The 18276-nt window shown below is 42.5% G+C and overlaps 1 protein-coding gene across 1 annotated transcript in view; it reads right to left on the minus strand.

Annotated features, from left to right (window-relative positions):
- Positions 1-15374, minus strand: part of DECR1 (2,4-dienoyl-CoA reductase 1) — a 41552-nt gene extending 26178 nt beyond the window's left edge. The window contains exon 1 of the mRNA XM_073330617.2: positions 15230-15374. Coding sequence (XP_073186718.1) covers positions 15230-15298 — 69 coding nt within the window. The 5' untranslated portion in view covers positions 15299-15374. The remainder of the gene's footprint in view (positions 1-15229) is intronic.
- Positions 15375-18276: the final 2902 nt, after the last annotated feature.

An 18276-nucleotide genomic window follows, 5' to 3' on the forward strand; every position in this document is an offset into this window, starting at 1 on the left:
CCTCGCTAAGCATGCTCCCTCCCCTCACAGCTCCCACATTTTACTGGACTGTAAATGCACCAGCCCCACACAACAACTGAATATGCTCCATCCCTTCACAGATTCTGCATGTGACTGGTCTGTGCATGAACCAATCCCCTGGAGCAACTGAGCACGCTTCAGCCTAGGCTGCAGGAGCAAAGCTGGACTTCTCCTGTAATGGCTGCTTCCAGCAGCTAGGGTGGGACTGCAGGGCACCAAAACTGAGAGCAGGCAGCCTGCTAGCACTCAAGTGGCATGGAGGAAGAGGCCATCTGATTCAAATGCAGAGGGGACAAGAACACATCTAAGTAATTATGGAGGACAGCTGTGGGAACAGATTCAGAGAAGGAGCCTGAGTCAGGAGACTAGGACTGGAGGTTGCCCGCGGGTGTAGGCTAGGACTGGTTGGGGAAGGAGGCAAGGAGCCAGGGAGAGAAATGGGGTTGGGAGAATACAGGGAACCAGTGTGTCGGGGCGGAGGGGCATGCGTAGAAACTGAGATCAGATGAAGAGCCAGTAGGGGGAGACTGGAAGGGAAAGGAGACAGGTGGAGACAGGGAATCGGGGGGAGGGGGAGTGGTGAGGACGACGGGCAACCTAAGGCCATATCATAATTAAAGCTAAGATTTTGTCATGTACATTTTTAGTAAAAGTCATGGACAGGACGCAGGCAATAAACAATAAGTCATGGAAGCCTGAGCCCTGACGCCTGAGGGCCGAAAGCCCGAGCCCCGGCAGCCAAAGTTGCAGAGGTCATGTAAAATCAGAGAATCTGTGATGAACGTGACTGACTCATAGCCTTAATCATAATGCATATGCACAAGATTGCATAGGAAACCTTAATTCTGGCATTTCAAACTTTTGCAACCTAAATAATGTCCTTTTAACATTTTTTTTCAAGTAATTTGTATAACAAAGTATGTATTGTAAATACTTGTAGATTTTTAAAATTAATCATCACTAAGGAAATAAATGATGACTGACCGTCTTCTATGCATGTAGATTTCCAGTTTTCAAGATGAAAATTAAAGAAATTAAATTCTTGTTCTTGTATAAATATCATGTTCATTATTAAATTACATTAAAACTGGTTAATTTTAATAAATGCGTATTTTTTAAAACCCTCAAATACTCAGTTTTTTAAAATATAAAAATCAAAACAGTTTAAATTAGAAAATTAATTCTTGTGCTGAACCTCATGTTATCCATGGCAACGCTTAACGCTTCAGTAACCAACAAACATCAATTAAAATGGACTATGGTTATAACTGCACTTCAGTAATATGAATCCACTTTACAGTGATACTCAGAAGTCCCAAATCAGGATTGGGGACCCTTTATGCGAGACCCTATACTATGCCCAATAATCTCCTGAATTTCAAGCCTCTGCATTGGAGTAGATAAGAGAAACATGGCCAGGGTTATGCCAGTCTTATGTAACCCAGATGGCAGGAAAACTATCAAGGGGAGGTTGAAATGGTGTAAGTTGCCTGCTATCTCCCTATCACAGGGAGCATGAAGAACGTCAACTGGGGCTCAGGCTAGCCTTAAAATTGCGTGGTGCTGGCCAGTGGGGACAGAACCACATTGGTTGCTCCTGGACCTACAAATGGAAACTAAAATTGCCCTCTCAATTAGTCCATGTCAGAGGTTAGATGACAGCTGTAACCTGCGTCAGCAGCAATGCTTTCAAGACTTTCCGTAAGACTGGTTCTGACCAGGGCAGATAAAAATCAATTATTTTTTTGTATTTAAATCGGATTTTTGGATAAAATGCTTTTTGAGGAAAAAGCAATCTAAAGGTAGTTTTAATTAAGATACATTATAGCTCAAAGATATCTCATCATGGAATAGGGATTATAAACTCTAATTCTATTCTATATTCATGTAATGTTTAAGAAAAGTTTTGTAAATGAGTTCCAATAGTTCATGGATTAGGGACCCAATCTTATGGAGGTTCCAGGGGCTTCTGTGTAGATTATTTAGATTAATCTATCTACCCAATGGGACTCAGTGCTCAGTCTAGAAGATACCATCAGAGATGTTTAGTTTTGCAGTTTTCAAACTGTGGATTTGTGTCTCCAGAGATAACATGCTTGTAAACAGCAAAAATGTTTTTAAATAAATAATATATAGAGGTGAGAAATAGTTAAATAAAACAATTTAAATGTCCGTCTGGTGATGTTCTCCTCCTAATACAGCATGGCAAGAAAATCCTCCAAATATTAATATGATCAACCTGTTGAATTGGAGATAGGTTCACTCCCAATGACTTCATAAATATCTGCTTCAATTACCTTTGGTAAATGAAATAACCAAACAATCTTTCATTTTCCGATATAGCTGTAAAACTAATATGAAAAGTTTTCAAAATAAATCACTTTAAAAATATATAGTGTGTACCTTCTAAAAGGTGAAACCTACATCTATCTCTGAGTTGTGAAGAATATGTATGAACGTTATAACAACCAGAAATCCATGAATAAATCGAGTCTTTTAAATCAAGGCACTTTAAATCATGATTTAAATAAAATCCACCCTGGTTCTGACCAGAAGAAAAAGTGTCTTTACTTGGTTATAAAGTTGTTTTAAAGAAAAAGGAAATCTTACATTCCTGAAGTGAACCTGGTAATTGAAGTAACAAGTAAAAAAGAACATAGTGAGGCATAGAAAAGAATTCAACACTATAAAGAGAGTCTGTGGCAGAAAATGTCTGCACACTTATCATGAAAATCTAGATTACATACTAAAGTAAATACTCTGGGACAGTTTGCAGTCTGCCTGGTAAATAATATAAAAATTTAGAACTCCTCCACAGCAGAGCTTGTGGAAATATTTTTGTAATTATATAAGTTAATGTTTTGCTTTTTCAGTTAGCTGTTTACTAGTTGTTTATTTTGGCATGGTATTTTTCTCTTTTTTCCCCCCCATACACAATGAATTGAGCAAACTACAATAATCTTTTCCCATATCAAAGACAGTTTTACTATCTGATTGCCATTCACCACCAGAACTTTTCATGAAGATAATAAAAGTCAAATGCTTTTTTGCATAGAATGACATTTTCACCACTCACTTCTCCATCCGAAGAGTCTGCAACCTGCATCAGAGCCGAACACCAAAAAATCATCTTATCTCATTGGAAAGATCACGCACATTAAAGGAAGCCTTCTCAAATGGCCTGGATCCACTCCACCTATCACCACCTGCATTCCTAGAGTTCGGTATATTCACTCATCGAGAAGTTCGGACATTACATGAGTGTCAACCTGAAACTTGTGAATCCAACCCATGATCTTCCTGGCTTGTGAAAGAGCCAACATCAACTAGTACCATCCCTGACTGAAATAAGTCAATGTCTCATTCAGAAAAGGAATCTTTCCTTCTTACGTCAAACGCGCAACAGTCCAACCAACACTGAAGAAACCTACCCTGGACACATCAGTTCTAGCCAACTACTGCCCAGCGTTAAATCTCCCATCCCCCCAAGCAAACTCACAGAGAAGCTAGCTAAAGGCCAACTACAACCTCATCTAATTGAAGCTAATATTCTAGACACAGCACAATCTGGATTCAGGCCAGGCCATGGAACTGAAATTGCTTTAGCGGCACTGATCTCCTGTCAATGGAAAGGACAGAACATCTATTCTCATCCTATAGGACCTCTCTGCAGAATTCAACATTGTTGACAATAAGATACTCCTGTCTCACCTTAGAGGGGTGGCAGAAGTCCAGGGTAATGCACTAAAACAGTTTAAATCCTTCTTGGAGGGACACATCCAATGAGTACGGATAGGAAACTGCACCTCCACTGAGCATAGCAGAGGTGATGCTAGTGAGCAAAAGAAAATATTTTCAAGAGTTTTCAGCCATGGCGAAGTCTCCTTTGGTTGAAGGTATATACCCACCATTGCTCAATTCAGTCTGATGTTTAGGAGTACTTTTAGATTGCTTGCTGATACTAAATTTTCACATAGCAGCATTCACAAACAACATTTTCTTGCCATCTCCAGTTGGTTGTGTCCCATTCTGGTGGACAATGACCTGGCCTCAGTTATTCATACTTTCATGATCTCTTGGCTGGATTACGGCAATGAATAATACCTGGGCATGAAACCTTCAGTGCTCAGGAAACTCCTGCTATAGAAAGCTGTAATACATCTGCTCAGTAATATAGGCTACTACAAATAAATTAAAACCTATACTACCCTTAAAATCTCAAATCAAGTTCAAGGTTTCAGACCTTATCTTCAAGACACTCCATGATTTGGGCCCAGGATATCTCCAAGATGAAGACTGTGGTCAACAACTTCACTCCTCTGACACAATGGAACTCTCTACAAAGAAGATAAAGCTCGTTTGTGTGAGACACGTAACTTTCTTGGGGGCCAGACTGAGACTGTGGAATGAACTCCCCCCAGGAACTAAGGACCATCACAAACCTCACCACATTTCTTTGACCTTGCCTAAGCTAACATAAATACATAGCAACATGTATATTAAAAACATCCTAGTAAAATAAGACTCTCCACTGTATGCATTTCTCCCTCTGGGGAGCACACACAATACATGGCAGATGGTAGTTACATCACTAAATGCACCACTGGAAAGGGATCAGATACTACTGTGATGAGGAGTGTGGCACACAAACCCATATATAATATAATGTTCTTGGAAAATCTTCATTTTCAGTGTATATTACAATGTAGCGAAGGGTTCATTGTAGCGGCACTCACAGCAATATACTATGCATTACATTCGCGTTCTCTCATCTGACTTTTGTGGTTTCTCAACTTCAGGAAGACCAATTACAGACCTGATTATTCTCTTGTCCATTCCACTCAACAACAAATGGTAAGCATATGCCCTCTTATTCCATAGACAAATGTACTTAATATTTATCCATTATCTCTAATATTACTCCTGGGGAATTCTGCGTGAAAAAAATTAAAACTACCCAGTCCATCACCCCCCACAACGGTGATTTACATCTCTACTGGCTGCTCTGGGGACCCAAACTAACCTGCCTGCACCTCCAGGGAGGGATGTGTGACCAGTCCTGTGTCTTCCCTTTGCTTCCCTGTCAGAAGTCATAATGTCCTCTGCAGATTTATTTCCTTCCCCGTAGAAAATTAATTCTGTGAACGAACTGTGACACAGAATTTCCCCAGGAGTATAATATGTAAGGGTTTTGTTCACTTTTAAACTGATGTTTAAAGGGAGAGACACAGATGGGTTTGTTTCACGATCTGTAGGTTTCATATAAAACAGGTTTTATGAAACCTAGTACTATAGGAATGTTTTAGAAATAGTGCTTAAAATATTACCAAAAATGGGTATGCTTGAATTTGAATATTCCACATTTTCCACCTACATATTTTTACAATCCAAAGAGTGCAGCATTGGGCTAATGTAAAATCATTAATAAGTGAAAATAACTGGTTTATTTCTATATTCTGAATATAGAACAAAAAAAAATCATGAATGATTAAAAGTATTTTATTTTTATAAAGACATTAATAACAATCTAAAATAATACTTTCTTGCTAATGTTACTAATTTTTTATTTGTAATAGATCCTTTTAAATATAAGCTCCCAATATGATTTTAAGAAGCCAGTTTGGGCCATTTACACTATATAGAAGTGGTCAACTAAAATATATTAGAGAAATTCAAGAAACTCAGATCAAGATTTTGTTCAGAATCAATTGAGAATCAATAAGAATTTCCCAGACCATGTGTTTTCTGAAGCACCAAAATCCTGGTAATCAGAGCTGTAACAGAATAACCCCGTACACAGACTTATTTTTTATATTTTTTCTAATGAATACCAGATTTTCATCGGAGGCACTGTCAATTCTTAAACTTTTTCTGGAAGAAATTATTTCAAAAATAATGCTAGCAAAGGCTCTTTTTTTCTTTCCTTATGAACTCCACAGCTTTAAAACGCTCATATTGTCTACCTCACAAACTACCTTCAATTACCACTTTTCTCATTTCCTTTTATATATCTTGGTTACAAAAAGCTAAGTGAGATGCTCAAAACGTAACCTAATATATATACCCTAGGAACAGAACATAAGAAGTGACATTTTGACCATGAATCTTTTTCCAGGCTGAAGGAAAGAGAAATAAAACTAGACTAGTTGAATTTTAAAAAGGAATTTCAGAGAAAATGTGAAGATGGGAAAATGAAAGGCAAGTAGACTGGGAGAAAACAAAACTGGGAGAGTGGGCACATTTAGAACACAGGTTTAATATACTTTGGCCACATCCAGGCTTGCCAGCCAAACAGAAAGAGTAATTGGTTTGATGGTTTCAGAATCTCAGCTCCCAACCAAATGCATATGGGACTTTCAAGTCTTACTGGGCCCAATTTTTAGAACTGCTCCATGCAAGCACACATACAATTGCAGTAACTGCTTATGTCCAAAAGGTCAGTTATACATCTATGTAGTTACTTATGAATGCTAGCACCAAGTGAAATCAGGAGCCCAGGATTTTTATTCCACGCCTGCTACTGACTCATTATATGACCATTAGCAAGTAACTTAATTTCTGTATCTCAGCCGTACAGTCTTTAAAATAGAAATAATCCACCTTGGTAAAGTGCATTGAAAGAGTAAAATTACTATTTGCTTGATAAATTGACAAATCATGTGTACACATTTTCCACAAAATAAAATAATAAACGTATTTTTCTTTCTTTACTTAAATGCAGTAATACATTTATGGTTTTAAAACTATGTGCAGAATTTTTAGGGGATACATAGACTCATAGGCACTTTTATATAACTGTTCTATAGAGATCTGATTGGTTCTTCAAGTGAGACTTGCAAGCAAGGCTGACAAAGAAAAAACAGCTAAACTAAAAGAGGGCAGGATGCATGAGCAGCTGTATATTTTCCTCAGCAGGCAGTGATCGATCTATCAGGGATCGATTTATCGCGTCTAGTGTAGACACAATAAATCAATCCCCGATCGCTCTGCCGTCAACTCCGGAACTCCACCATGGCGAGAGGCGGAAGCGGAGTCGACCAGGGAGCGGCAGCCGTCAATCCTGCGCTGCAAGGATGTGAAGTAAGTGATTCTAAGTCGACATCGACTTCAGCTACGATATTCTCATAACTGAAGTTGCGAATCTTAGACCGATCTCCAGTATAGACCAGGCCTTAGTCAAGAGCTGGCCTTACCTATTCTGATCTAGCAAGATACTTAGCACATTACAGAAGGGGCTGAGCAGTTACAGCACAGACCCTCTGTGAATGGACAGCTGATCTGGAGAGTCAAAGGATAACACAGCGTCCCAGGTACAACACTGGAATTCTAACTGTGGCACAGAAACAAATTAGAGTCAAAAGAGTAAAGGACTGAACACAGCAGCAGAAAATATGTATAAGTGAAAGTCAGACAAACATACAGCTAATTTCTGGGGGCAGGAGAACAGAACGGGCTCATTATAGGACAAAAGCAGCAAAGTTGTTCAGAGGAGTCACAGTAGTGGGAATTGTCACAAACCACAACGAAAAAATCTAATACTCAGTTCTATGTTGGGACACGGGTGCCAGCCACTAGCGTAGAGGCGCTGCAATTGTATACACCATAATTTGCATGCAGATAGCCCATTTTCAAACTGAGGAAAACTGCACTGATACAAGTCACTTTTTACATGGGTGCATGCAATGTTGTCTACATTAAGTAGTTTCCACCAGTGTGCAACAACATCAGTACAAAAACAACCCACATGTAAACATGGGTTAGGGATCAAACTAAACTGAAAACATGCCCAGGAACAAGCTAAAAATAAACTAGGTAACTGAAGGAGGAGGGGAGAGAAATCATAACATTACTCCCACTTGTAGGAATAACACAGCAAGTCTTCTGACCCGTAAGTGCTGTGTCTGGACAAAACTCTTCCAAAACACGGTCTGCAAAGGTACCATAAGTAAACAGACCAATTTATTTTGTTGCTCTGACTGTAAAATGTAAGCTATTTTAGTTAAACTGTATTGAACAGTACTGCTCCCAAGACCAAAGGTTGGTAAAAGGCTTGCTGTGCATCTGCAATATTTATCCAGCTAGAGAAGGGAAGGTTCCACTGAATGCTTGGGGGGAGGAGGATACAAATTACACCATTATGTATGGTGAGGTGAAGGTGACTCTGTCTAAGGAAGTTATACTGGGTACGTAGATTTCAGAGTAGCAGCCTAGTTAGTCTGTATCCGCAAAAAGAAAAAGGAGTACTTGTAGCACCTTAGAGACTAACCAATTCATTTGAGCATAAGTTTTCGTGAGAAACAGCTCACTTCATTGGATGCATGGCTTTCACTGTGTTCCTATGTTGGATCATATTAAAGAAGTTCTGTATTAAAATCACAAATGAGTTTGATTCCCCAGAGTTTAAATTCCAGGGTATTACTAATTAAGAGGTCTCTTGGTTTTTGGTACTGTTTCTCTCCCTCTATGTGTGAAACTTGCAAGCTGCTAATTGTGTTAGTACATTCTAAGACAGAGTCTATTCTCAAAGCAATTCACAGAGAGAGAGACTCAAAGCAATACTCTAACAACAGAAACAGCACCCAGAGACTCCCCACCCTTTTGTTGTATTAACAATTGTGATTAAAATAGAGATAGAGGATGTATGTGGATGGATGCTTGGTGTGGATAATAACTGAATGATCAGGGAGGTGCCAGCCTAAGAATCCAGTGTCCATCGGCTGAAGAAGGCGTCAAGTGGAAATAACCAGAGGACCCCACCCGGAGGGCAGACTGGAATCCACCCAACAGCCTCAAGAATGGGAGAACCAAAGAACAAGATAACATCTTGGAGCCGTCAGGAATGTGCTATCTGCTGATTGATTCAGCAACAGCATGATGAAGCAATTCCCATAGACTGGCATAGGAAGAAATTCCTATAAAAATAGACTCTAAAAAGTGAGAACTTTGGGGTCTGATTCTGCAAACCAACTTCCAGGAGCATCAGATGAGCATCTGACAAGGCCCTGCTCCCTCCTCATGTCCAGGCCACCTGGCCAGTGGCTTGGCATGAGCAACTCTAAGGCTGGTAACTATGATAACAACCTTGCAGAACCTGTGTGTGTGGGTGTGTATGTGTGTGGGTGTGTGTTTGTATGAATGAATGTGTGAATAAATATGAGATTGAATGGAATGTTATAGCTATAACTAACTGCTTACTATGATTCTTTCTGTATTCACAATAAATGTGGTATTTTGCCCTTTTCCCTTTAATAAGATCCTGCTGGTTTTTATTTTATTGGTACAACATTTTGGTGGAGAATTGCGAAAGGGGGAATATTGGTAAAAAACCTCAGTTATTGTAAATATTGGTGTGCACACCGCCAGCTCTAGTGAGCTAGGCATTTCTATTAGGTTAACCAGACCTGCTGGCCTCCGAGAAGGTAGTAGGGAAAACAGATTAAACCAGACCTGCTGGCCTCCGAGAAGGTAGCAGGGGACCTGCTGGCCTCCGAGAAGGTAGCAGGAAAAACAGATTAAACCAGACCTGCTGGCCTCCGAGAAGGTAGCAGGGGACCTGCTGGCCTCCAAGAAGGTAGTAGGGAAAACAGATTAAACCAGACCTGCTGGCCTCCGAGAAGGTAGCAGGGAGAAACAGGTTAACCGGACCTGCTGGCCTCCGAGAAGGTAGCAGGGAGAAACAGGTTAACCAGACCTGCTGGCCTCTGAGAAGGTAGCAGGGAGAAACAGGTTAACCAGACCTGCTGGCCTCCGAGAAGGTAGCAGGGAGAAATAGGTTAACTGGACCTGCTGGCCTCTGGGAAGGTAGCAGGGGACCTGCTGGCCTCCGGGAAGGTAGCAGGGGAAAAACGCATAGATTAAGCTATGATTTCAGAATCTAGGCTGTGTCACTTGCTAAGTAATACCAGCAGTGACAAAGAGATTGAAATATCCATGTTAAGATGTTTAAAAGAAAACAGGGTAAGCCAGTACTAGAGGGAGGAATGGAGTCAGAAGGAACTCCAACCTCACCTTTTGTTAAAGAAATTACACCTTTTAAACAAATCCTTCAAAAATTTGGGCACAGTCCTTGGACTAAACAAGCCCTAGCTGATGTCTGCACTATTTCGGACCTAGAGGATAGATTGGCTCAGTATATCCTCATATACAAACCTTCTAGTGCTGCCAAAAGAGATGCAGCAGCAATTTGGTTGTTGTGGGAGGCATGTAAGGATTCTTCCCTCCGCTTGTCTTCATGTAAAGAGGAAAAGGCACAAATGGAAAAGGGAGCAGACAATTGGAAGGTGCTGGCTACAAATACCCAAAGCCAGCTGAAAATAGTGAAAGAGGCACTCCAGGAATACAAAAAGAGTGAAAAAGTTAACTCTGCAGAGGCTGGAGGGAGGCAGGTAAAGGGGGAGAAGGTCCTATGTACGGCACCCCCAGGCATAATTACAAAGAGAAAAGAGAGTAAAAAAAAAAAAAAAAAAGTTAACTCTGCAGAGGCTGGAGGGAATTAAGCAGTTAAACTTTGTATTTCACCCAAACAACTTTTAACCGAAAATGTTAAAAAGGAAAAGTGTTAGAGCATTCTTGGTTTCTTTGCAGCCATTCTGAAAGAAAAATGGGCCCTTTTCCAAAGGAATGTCTGTAAATTAGCCAGGCAAAAATAAACTACCTGATTAAAATCATTTGACTGGACAATTTAGTCAAATTTGCTAAAAGAACATAAGAGGGTTCTATTGGAACTTAACTGCCTCAAATGTATAAAGGGAATGTAAAGATGTAAAAAACAGAGCAGTGTGGAAGGGATGTTAAGGAAAAGAAAATGTGTATGTATCTGTCTGTGTGTGTGTAAATATGTAAAGTTCTAAGGACCAGTTAGTTTTGTTTTTGTTTTAAATAATGCCACTAAAAATCTATTTGACTCTTTAATTCAAAGTTGCAAAACTGACAGACCTTTTTGCTAGACACAGGTAATTAGTGTTGTTTGGCTTTGGGATTTGGCATTTAACCCTTAAAAGGTAACTCAATGCTTTACAAAATTTAAAATGTTTTTAAGTTGTGGCTGCAGCAGGGCAGTCAAAATCAGGAGAATATAAAAAAAAAAATTTTGGATTCTTTTTGTTTGTTTTTTGTTTGTTTGTTTTTGTAACAAAATAGCAGATGAGAGTTGTAGTAAAAAAAAAAAATTAAAAAAGACAGTGCCTCTCTGAAGCAACAGCAGGGGTGCACAAAACAAAAAGAAGCAATGTTAGAAACACTGAGTCTTAAAATGGCTCTGAGTAATCAGACTGTCACTTTGATAAAGGTACATGAAAACTCTGTAAGCAAAAAAAGAAATAGTGACACCTTATGTAAAAATGGATCTGGATAATGTTATAGAAGTTAAACTATGGAAGAAATGTGCATTTGCCCCAGAACATGTGCAGGGTATATTGTAGAAGGGGCAAAAGAAATGCAAACATACCATGCTACTTAATTAAAATGCTATTAGGGCTCCAAAGGGAGCCACAATAGGTTGGGTTTTCTTTTTCAGATTGCTGTGTGTTTTGGAAGCAGAAGTTAAAAGTAATCAAAACTCTGGTGAAAGTTGATTGTGTCCCTTTTAAGATAGAGTCTCTGAGCTGCTGATGGCTTTAAATCCAAAAGCAGGAAGTTTCTGTGAAAATGCAAATTACCTAAATGATAAAGGAAGGAAAGAACTAGCAGCACAAAGGAGCTGCAGATAAAGGACATACCTAGTCAGCAAACAAATTGTCTAAATAAAAGTCATGGGATAACAAGATAATTTTAATAAATTTAATGATAATAAGTATCCCTGTAACAACGTATAGTGTGTATGATTTTTGGAAAAATCCTTTAAGGTCGTATGGTAATGATGCTTCTCAGTTATTACCTGTAAATAAAACTTAAAGCTTAACACAGCAGAAAAAACATTATAAACTTGGTCTGCTGTATAAGAAGGAAAACTCAGGGATTTAATGACTAAACAGTGGGATAATTTCCCCATAACCCTTAAAAGATAAAAGCCTTTGAAACCTGGCCTGCCTATAGAACAAAAACAGGAAAATATGGGGGCAATTTCTCTGTTTTGCCTGCAATCAGCACGGGTATTTGTAAAAGAAATATTTTAAGCAATAATCTGCCACCCCAAAAGGGGTAGAAACATGTTCTTTTTGTCTTTCAGAAAATCAGGAAAAGCTGCCAGCTGAAAAGCAACCCAATACCATGAATCTACTGTCACAATAGAAATTGTGTTCTGTGTTCTATGTTTTGTCTTGTGTTTTGTGTTGTTGCTAGCACTGTTGTGTGTTTAAAAAAAAATACTGAAGACCTGCAGGAACTTAAAAATAAATTAAGCTTTCTGTCCCAGCTACAGGACAGCCTGATACAAAAACAAGTACATGCCAATGTAGACTTGGTCCAAATTGGTCTGGGTAACCTAAAAGGCCGATGGAATCTTTAGTAATGGCTTAATACTACCACATGGCTTATCCATAAGGAAAAAAAAATATTAGAAATAGGAAACTACACAGCCATAGCTATGGGATGCACTGAAATGCAGATACTTGCACTAGCTACTTTGGAACACAAAATGTTCTGGGTCATACTGGGAAATATTAAGGGTTTGATGCATTTGTTAAAAAAGAAAGAGATCATTGTTTGACACTTATCAATATGAATGGATGCAATATGTTTCCAGTATTGTAAACCAGACTTGTTAATGGGAGAAATTGTTGTCAAAATTGCACACCAACAGTCCCTGGAGGCAAAGGTATTGAAGGTTAACCCACTCCCCATATTACACATGGGATCCTTTTGGCTACCCTGGACCTTGAGCCAGTGGGCTGGGGAGGGAGGGAAGCTATTGGACACTAGAGGTTGTACCGAATGGACTCCTCAAAAGTGGGTGTGCCTCACCTTGCCTGTTGCCCCAGAACCTTGTAGTAAAGATACATCACTAGGATCATGTATGTGGCATGAATTGGAATCACAAACTCAAATTGCCTCACAGTACTTTCTCTTGAATAGGCTACATAGAAAGTGACACTGACGATTATAAATCTTAGTGTCAAAAGGGGGATTATGTTGGATCATATTAAAGAAGTTCTGTATTAAAATCACAAATGAGTTTGATTCCCCAGAGTTTAAATTCCAGGGTATTACTAATTAAGAGGTCTCTTGGTTTTTGGTACTGTTTCTCTCCCTCTATGTGTGAAACTTGCAAGCTGCTAATTGTGTTAGTACATTCTAAGACAGAGTCTATTCTCAAAGCAATTCACAGAGAGAGAGACTCAAAGCAATACTCTAACAACAGAAACAGCACCCAGAGACTCCCCACCCTTTTGTTGTATTAACAATTGTGATTAAAATAGAGATAGAGGATGTATGTGGATGGATGCTTGGTGTGGATAATAACTGAATGATCAGGGAGGTGCCAGCCTAAGAATCCAGTGTCCATCGGCTGAAGAAGGCGTCAAGTGGAAATAACCAGACGACCCCCCCCCCGGAGGGCAGACTGGAATCCACCCAACAGCCTCAAGAATGGGAGAACCAAAGAACAAGATAACATCTTGGAGCCGTCAGGAATGTGCTATCTGCTGATTGATTCAGCAACAGCATGATGAAGCAATTCCCATAGACTGGCATAGGAAGAAATTCCTATAAAAATAGACTCTAAAAAGTGAGAACTTTGGGGTCTGATTCTGCAAACCAACTTCCAGGAGCATCAGATGAGCATCTGACAAGGCCCTGCTCCCTCCTCATGTCCAGGCCACCTGGCCAGTGGCTTGGCATGAGCAACTCTAAGGCTGGTAACTATGATAACAACCTTGCAGAACCTGTGTGTGTGGGTGTGTATGTGTGTGGGTGTGTGTTTGTATGAATGAATGTGTGAATAAATATGAGATTGAATGGAATGTTATAGCTATAACTAACTGCTTACTATGATTCTTTCTGTATTCACAATAAATGTGGTATTTTGCCCTTTTCCCTTTAATAAGATCCTGCTGGTTTTTATTTTATTGGTACAACACCTAGAGAGAGGGGAGAAACAGAGTGGGCTTCCAGTGTTGTTAACTCTCAAAATTTTATTACAAGTTTCATGATATCTGTTGGCATTTTTTCTAAAGCCCTAGCTACTGAAATAAAGACATTACATGAGAATCCCAACTTTAATTAAAAAGTAAATTTCTAGCCCTCAAGGTGACAGAGGAAAACTTGAAACAATTAAGCAAGTGCATCCTAAAGACTAAGAAATCAAAAGATAAATAAAAATAAACCACAACTGATTTAAAATATCATTATTATAAGTAAATCTCATGATTATTTTAAACACTTGGTGGGGCAGGCAATGCTGAATGTCACTGTATTTTACAGGAGCAAGGGTTAGCACTGCATCCAGAGGGAGGGGAGATGAGATGGGTTATGCTGGTTCCTGGGATAGTTACATTGTGAGCCCTGTGGGGAAGGAAACTGGAAGATGGGAATGGGTTACCTCATGCCTCAGCCATAATGGCAGCATGTGTGTGCCAGAAGACAGTAAGGGTACACTGTTCCCTAGCTATGGGGGTACCATGTGTGTGCCAGCGGAGGGGGCGTTACACGCCGGGCCCGGGCCGGGGGGGCAGCCTCGGGGTGCGGGACGAAGGGGGGGACCGGACACGCCGGGCCCGGCCGGGGGGGCAGCCTCGGGGTGCAGGAGGAAGGGGGGGACCGGACACGCCGGGCCCGGCCGGGGGGGCAGCCTCGGGGTGCAGGAGGAAGGGGGGGACCGGACACGCCGGGCCCGGCCGGGGGGGGCAGCCTGCGGGTGCAGGAGGAGGGGGGGGGACCGGACACGCCGGGCCCGGGGGACAGCCTGGGGGTGCAGGAGAAGGGGGGGACCGGACACGCCGGGCCCGGGCCGGGGGGGCAGCCTGGGGTGCAGGAGGAGGGGGGACCGGACACGCCGGGCCCGGCCGGGGGGGCAGCCTGGGGGTGCAGGAGGAGGGGGGGACCGGACACGCCGGGCCCGGGGGGCAGCCTGGGGTGCAGGAGGAGGGGGGGACCGGACACGCCGGGCCCGGGGGGCAGCCTGGGGGTGCAGGAGGAAGGGGGGGGGATACGCTGTGCTCCGGCAGAGACGCGGGGTGATACGGGCCAGCTGGGTCGACAGGGAGGGAGGGGCGGAACAGCGACTCCCCGGCCGGCCGGCAGCTCCGCAGGGGCTGGGAGGGGGGCGCCTTACCCGCGTCGTGGGAAGGAAGCGCGCGGCCGCACCACCCCACAGGCCGCACCACCCCGCCCGGAGCGCCATGGCCACCGCGCTGCCGCTCCCCCGGCCTCCGCCAAACTACCAGACTTCGGCCCCGCTCCTCGCTGGGACCGACGCGCATGTGGAAAAGGCGGGGCTTGAGCGCTGCCCTGGCCACGCCCCCTCTGGTCTCCTGTCTCCTGCGGGGGCGGGGGCAAGGAGGGAGAGCCGCTTGCTTGCTCGCACCAGGGCGGAGCTTCCCCTCGCTGGGGCTGCGCGCGCCTCACTCACCCGAAGCCCCCACCCCAAAGCCGCTTCGGGGTCGCGGGGGCTGGCCGCGCGCGCCCGTTTTTACCCCTCACCCATATTTCTTATTCATTGGTTAAATGTCGTTACCCATTTAAGCGCCCGCGGTGCCCAAGTAGCTGGCAGGAGCCTGAGCCAGTTGGATCAGCCTCGTGTTTGCCTGTCCGGCCACTCCCAACCCTGTCCACACACAGACACGATTCTCGGATATAGGCACAGGCTGAGCCTCAGCCTGCAGTGACCTGTTCTCCTTCCACCCCTGCAGCAGTGGATATTTTGGTGGGGCAGCCAAAGTGGCTCCTTTTCCTCTGAATAGCTGATTTCTAGAGCCCAGTGCGGATACAAAATCAATATCTGTATCTGATCCATGATCTGCAGCAACATGGTACTGTGCATGGAAATAAAGTGGATATCCGCCGATTTGCAGGGCCCTATTGATTTCATCCAGACAGACTTAGTACCGTCTCTTGCTCCCACCCATTGTAAGGGGCAGAATTTGCTGACAAGAAAGCCAATTGATTGTCCTGTACGACTGGTGTGCAGTGTTGTAGCAGCCTTGTTGGTTCCAGGCTATGAGAGAGAGAGAGAGAGAGAGAGAGAAGATGGGGAAGGTAATATCTTTTATTGGACCTGTCAAGGTTTGTCAAGGTTCCTCCCTCACTCTGAACTCTAGGGTACAGATGTGGGGACCTGCATGAAAAACCTCCTAAGCTTATCTTTACCAGCTTAGGTCAAAACTTCCCCAAGGTACAAAATATTCCACCCGTTGTCCTTGGACTGGCCGCTACCACCACCAAACTAATACTGGTTACTGGGGAAGAGCTGTTTGGACGCGTCCTTCCCCCCAAAATACTTCCCAAAACCTTGCACCCCACTTCCTGGACAAGGTTTGGTAAAAAGCCTCACCACTTTGCCTAGGTGACTACAGACCCAGACCCTTGGATCTGAGAACAATGAAAAAGCATTCAGTTTCTTACAAGAAGACTTTTAATAAAAAATAGAAGTAAATAGAAATAAAGAAATCCCCCCTGTAAAATCAGGATGGTAGATATCTTACAGGGTAATTAGATTCAAAAACATAGAGAACCCCTCTAGGCAAAACCTTAAGTTACAAAAAAGATACACAGACAGAAATAGTTATTCTATTCAGCACACTTCTTTTCTCAGCCATTTAAAGAAATCATAATCTAACACATACCTAGCTAGATTACTTACTAAAAGTTCTAAGACTCCATTCCTGGTCTATCCCCGGTAAAGACCAGCATATAGACAGACACAGACCCTTTGTTTCTCTCCCTCCTCCCAGCTTTTGAAAGTATCTTGTCTCCTCATTGGTCATTTTGGTCAGGTGCCAGCGAGGTTACCTTTAGCTTCTTAACCCTTTACAGGTGAGAGGAGCTTTCCCCTGGCCAGGAGGGATTTTAAAGGGGTTTACCCTTCCCTTTATATTTATGACAAGGTTCCCTCCCCACTCTGAACTCTAGGGTACAGATGTGGGGACCTGCATGAAAACCGCCTAAGCTTATTTTTACTAGCTTATGTTGAAACTTCCCCAAGTTACAAACTCTTTTCCTTTTTCCCTTGGACTTTATTGCTGCCACCACCAAACGTCTAACAGATATATAACCGGGAAAGAGCCCGATTGGAAACGTCTTTCCCCCCAAAATCCTCCCCAAACCCTACACCCCCTTTCCTGGGGAAGGCTTGATAAAAATCCTCACCAATTTGCATAGGTGAACACAGACCCAAACCCTTGGATCCCGGCCAATGCACCAAGGGGGGAGTTGTTGGGAACACTGGGGCATGGCCACTAGGTAACTTGAGGGGATGGAAGACCACGAGTGTCGATGAAGCCCCCTCGCACTAGGCCCCTGTGTCCTTGCCCCACCCCCTCCTGCCTGGAGGCACTCGCAGCAGCTCTGTGTGCTAGGCCCAAGTGTCCTTGGCCCCCCCCGCCTGGAGGCACACACAGCAGTTATGCTGAGAATCTGCAACAGTATGTTGCAGAGTCAGACTGCCTGAAACTAAGCAAGGCCAAACAGGGGAGATATGGAAGAACAATGCTGAATAAAGCAGCTTTATGTATAGTTTAACAAATGATACAGAGAATCAGGGAACTAGCTGGGAACTGGATTGGCTGGCTATATGGATACTTGGAGCAGCTTGCTATTGGATAAGTATGCTGGGAAAAAGGATGTATAAAAGCCTGTGTAACTTCCTGCTCTGGGTGCAGGATTTGAGATTTTATTCTCCCTGTACCTTTTTGAAGCTTCAAATAAACTTTTCTGCTTCTCCACCCCGTTGTGATTATTGGGTGCAGCACACCGGGTAACGAACCAACTCAAGCTGTTGTTCAGCCTCTCGGCACTGGGTGCCGGCAACATTAAGAACAATGAAATAACAATCAGTTTCTTAAAGAAGAATTTTAATTGAAGAAAAAGTAAAAGAATCACCTCTGTAAAATCAGGATGGTAAATACCTTACACGGTAATTAGATTCAAAACATAGAGAATCCCTCTAGGCAAAACCTTAAGTTACAAAAAGACACAAAAACAGGAATATCTATTCCATTCAGCACAGCTTATTTTCTCAGCCATTTAAACAAACAGAATCTAATGCATATCTAGCTAGATTACTTACTAAGTTCTAAGACTCCATTCCTGTTCTGTTCCCGGCAAAAGCATCACACAGACAGAGAGAGACTTTGTTTTTCCCTCCCTCCAGCTTTTGAAAGT

This window comes from Lepidochelys kempii, chromosome 2 (assembly GCF_965140285.1).
Source record: "Lepidochelys kempii isolate rLepKem1 chromosome 2, rLepKem1.hap1, whole genome shotgun sequence".
NCBI classification, from domain to species: domain Eukaryota; kingdom Metazoa; phylum Chordata; order Testudines; family Cheloniidae; genus Lepidochelys; species Lepidochelys kempii.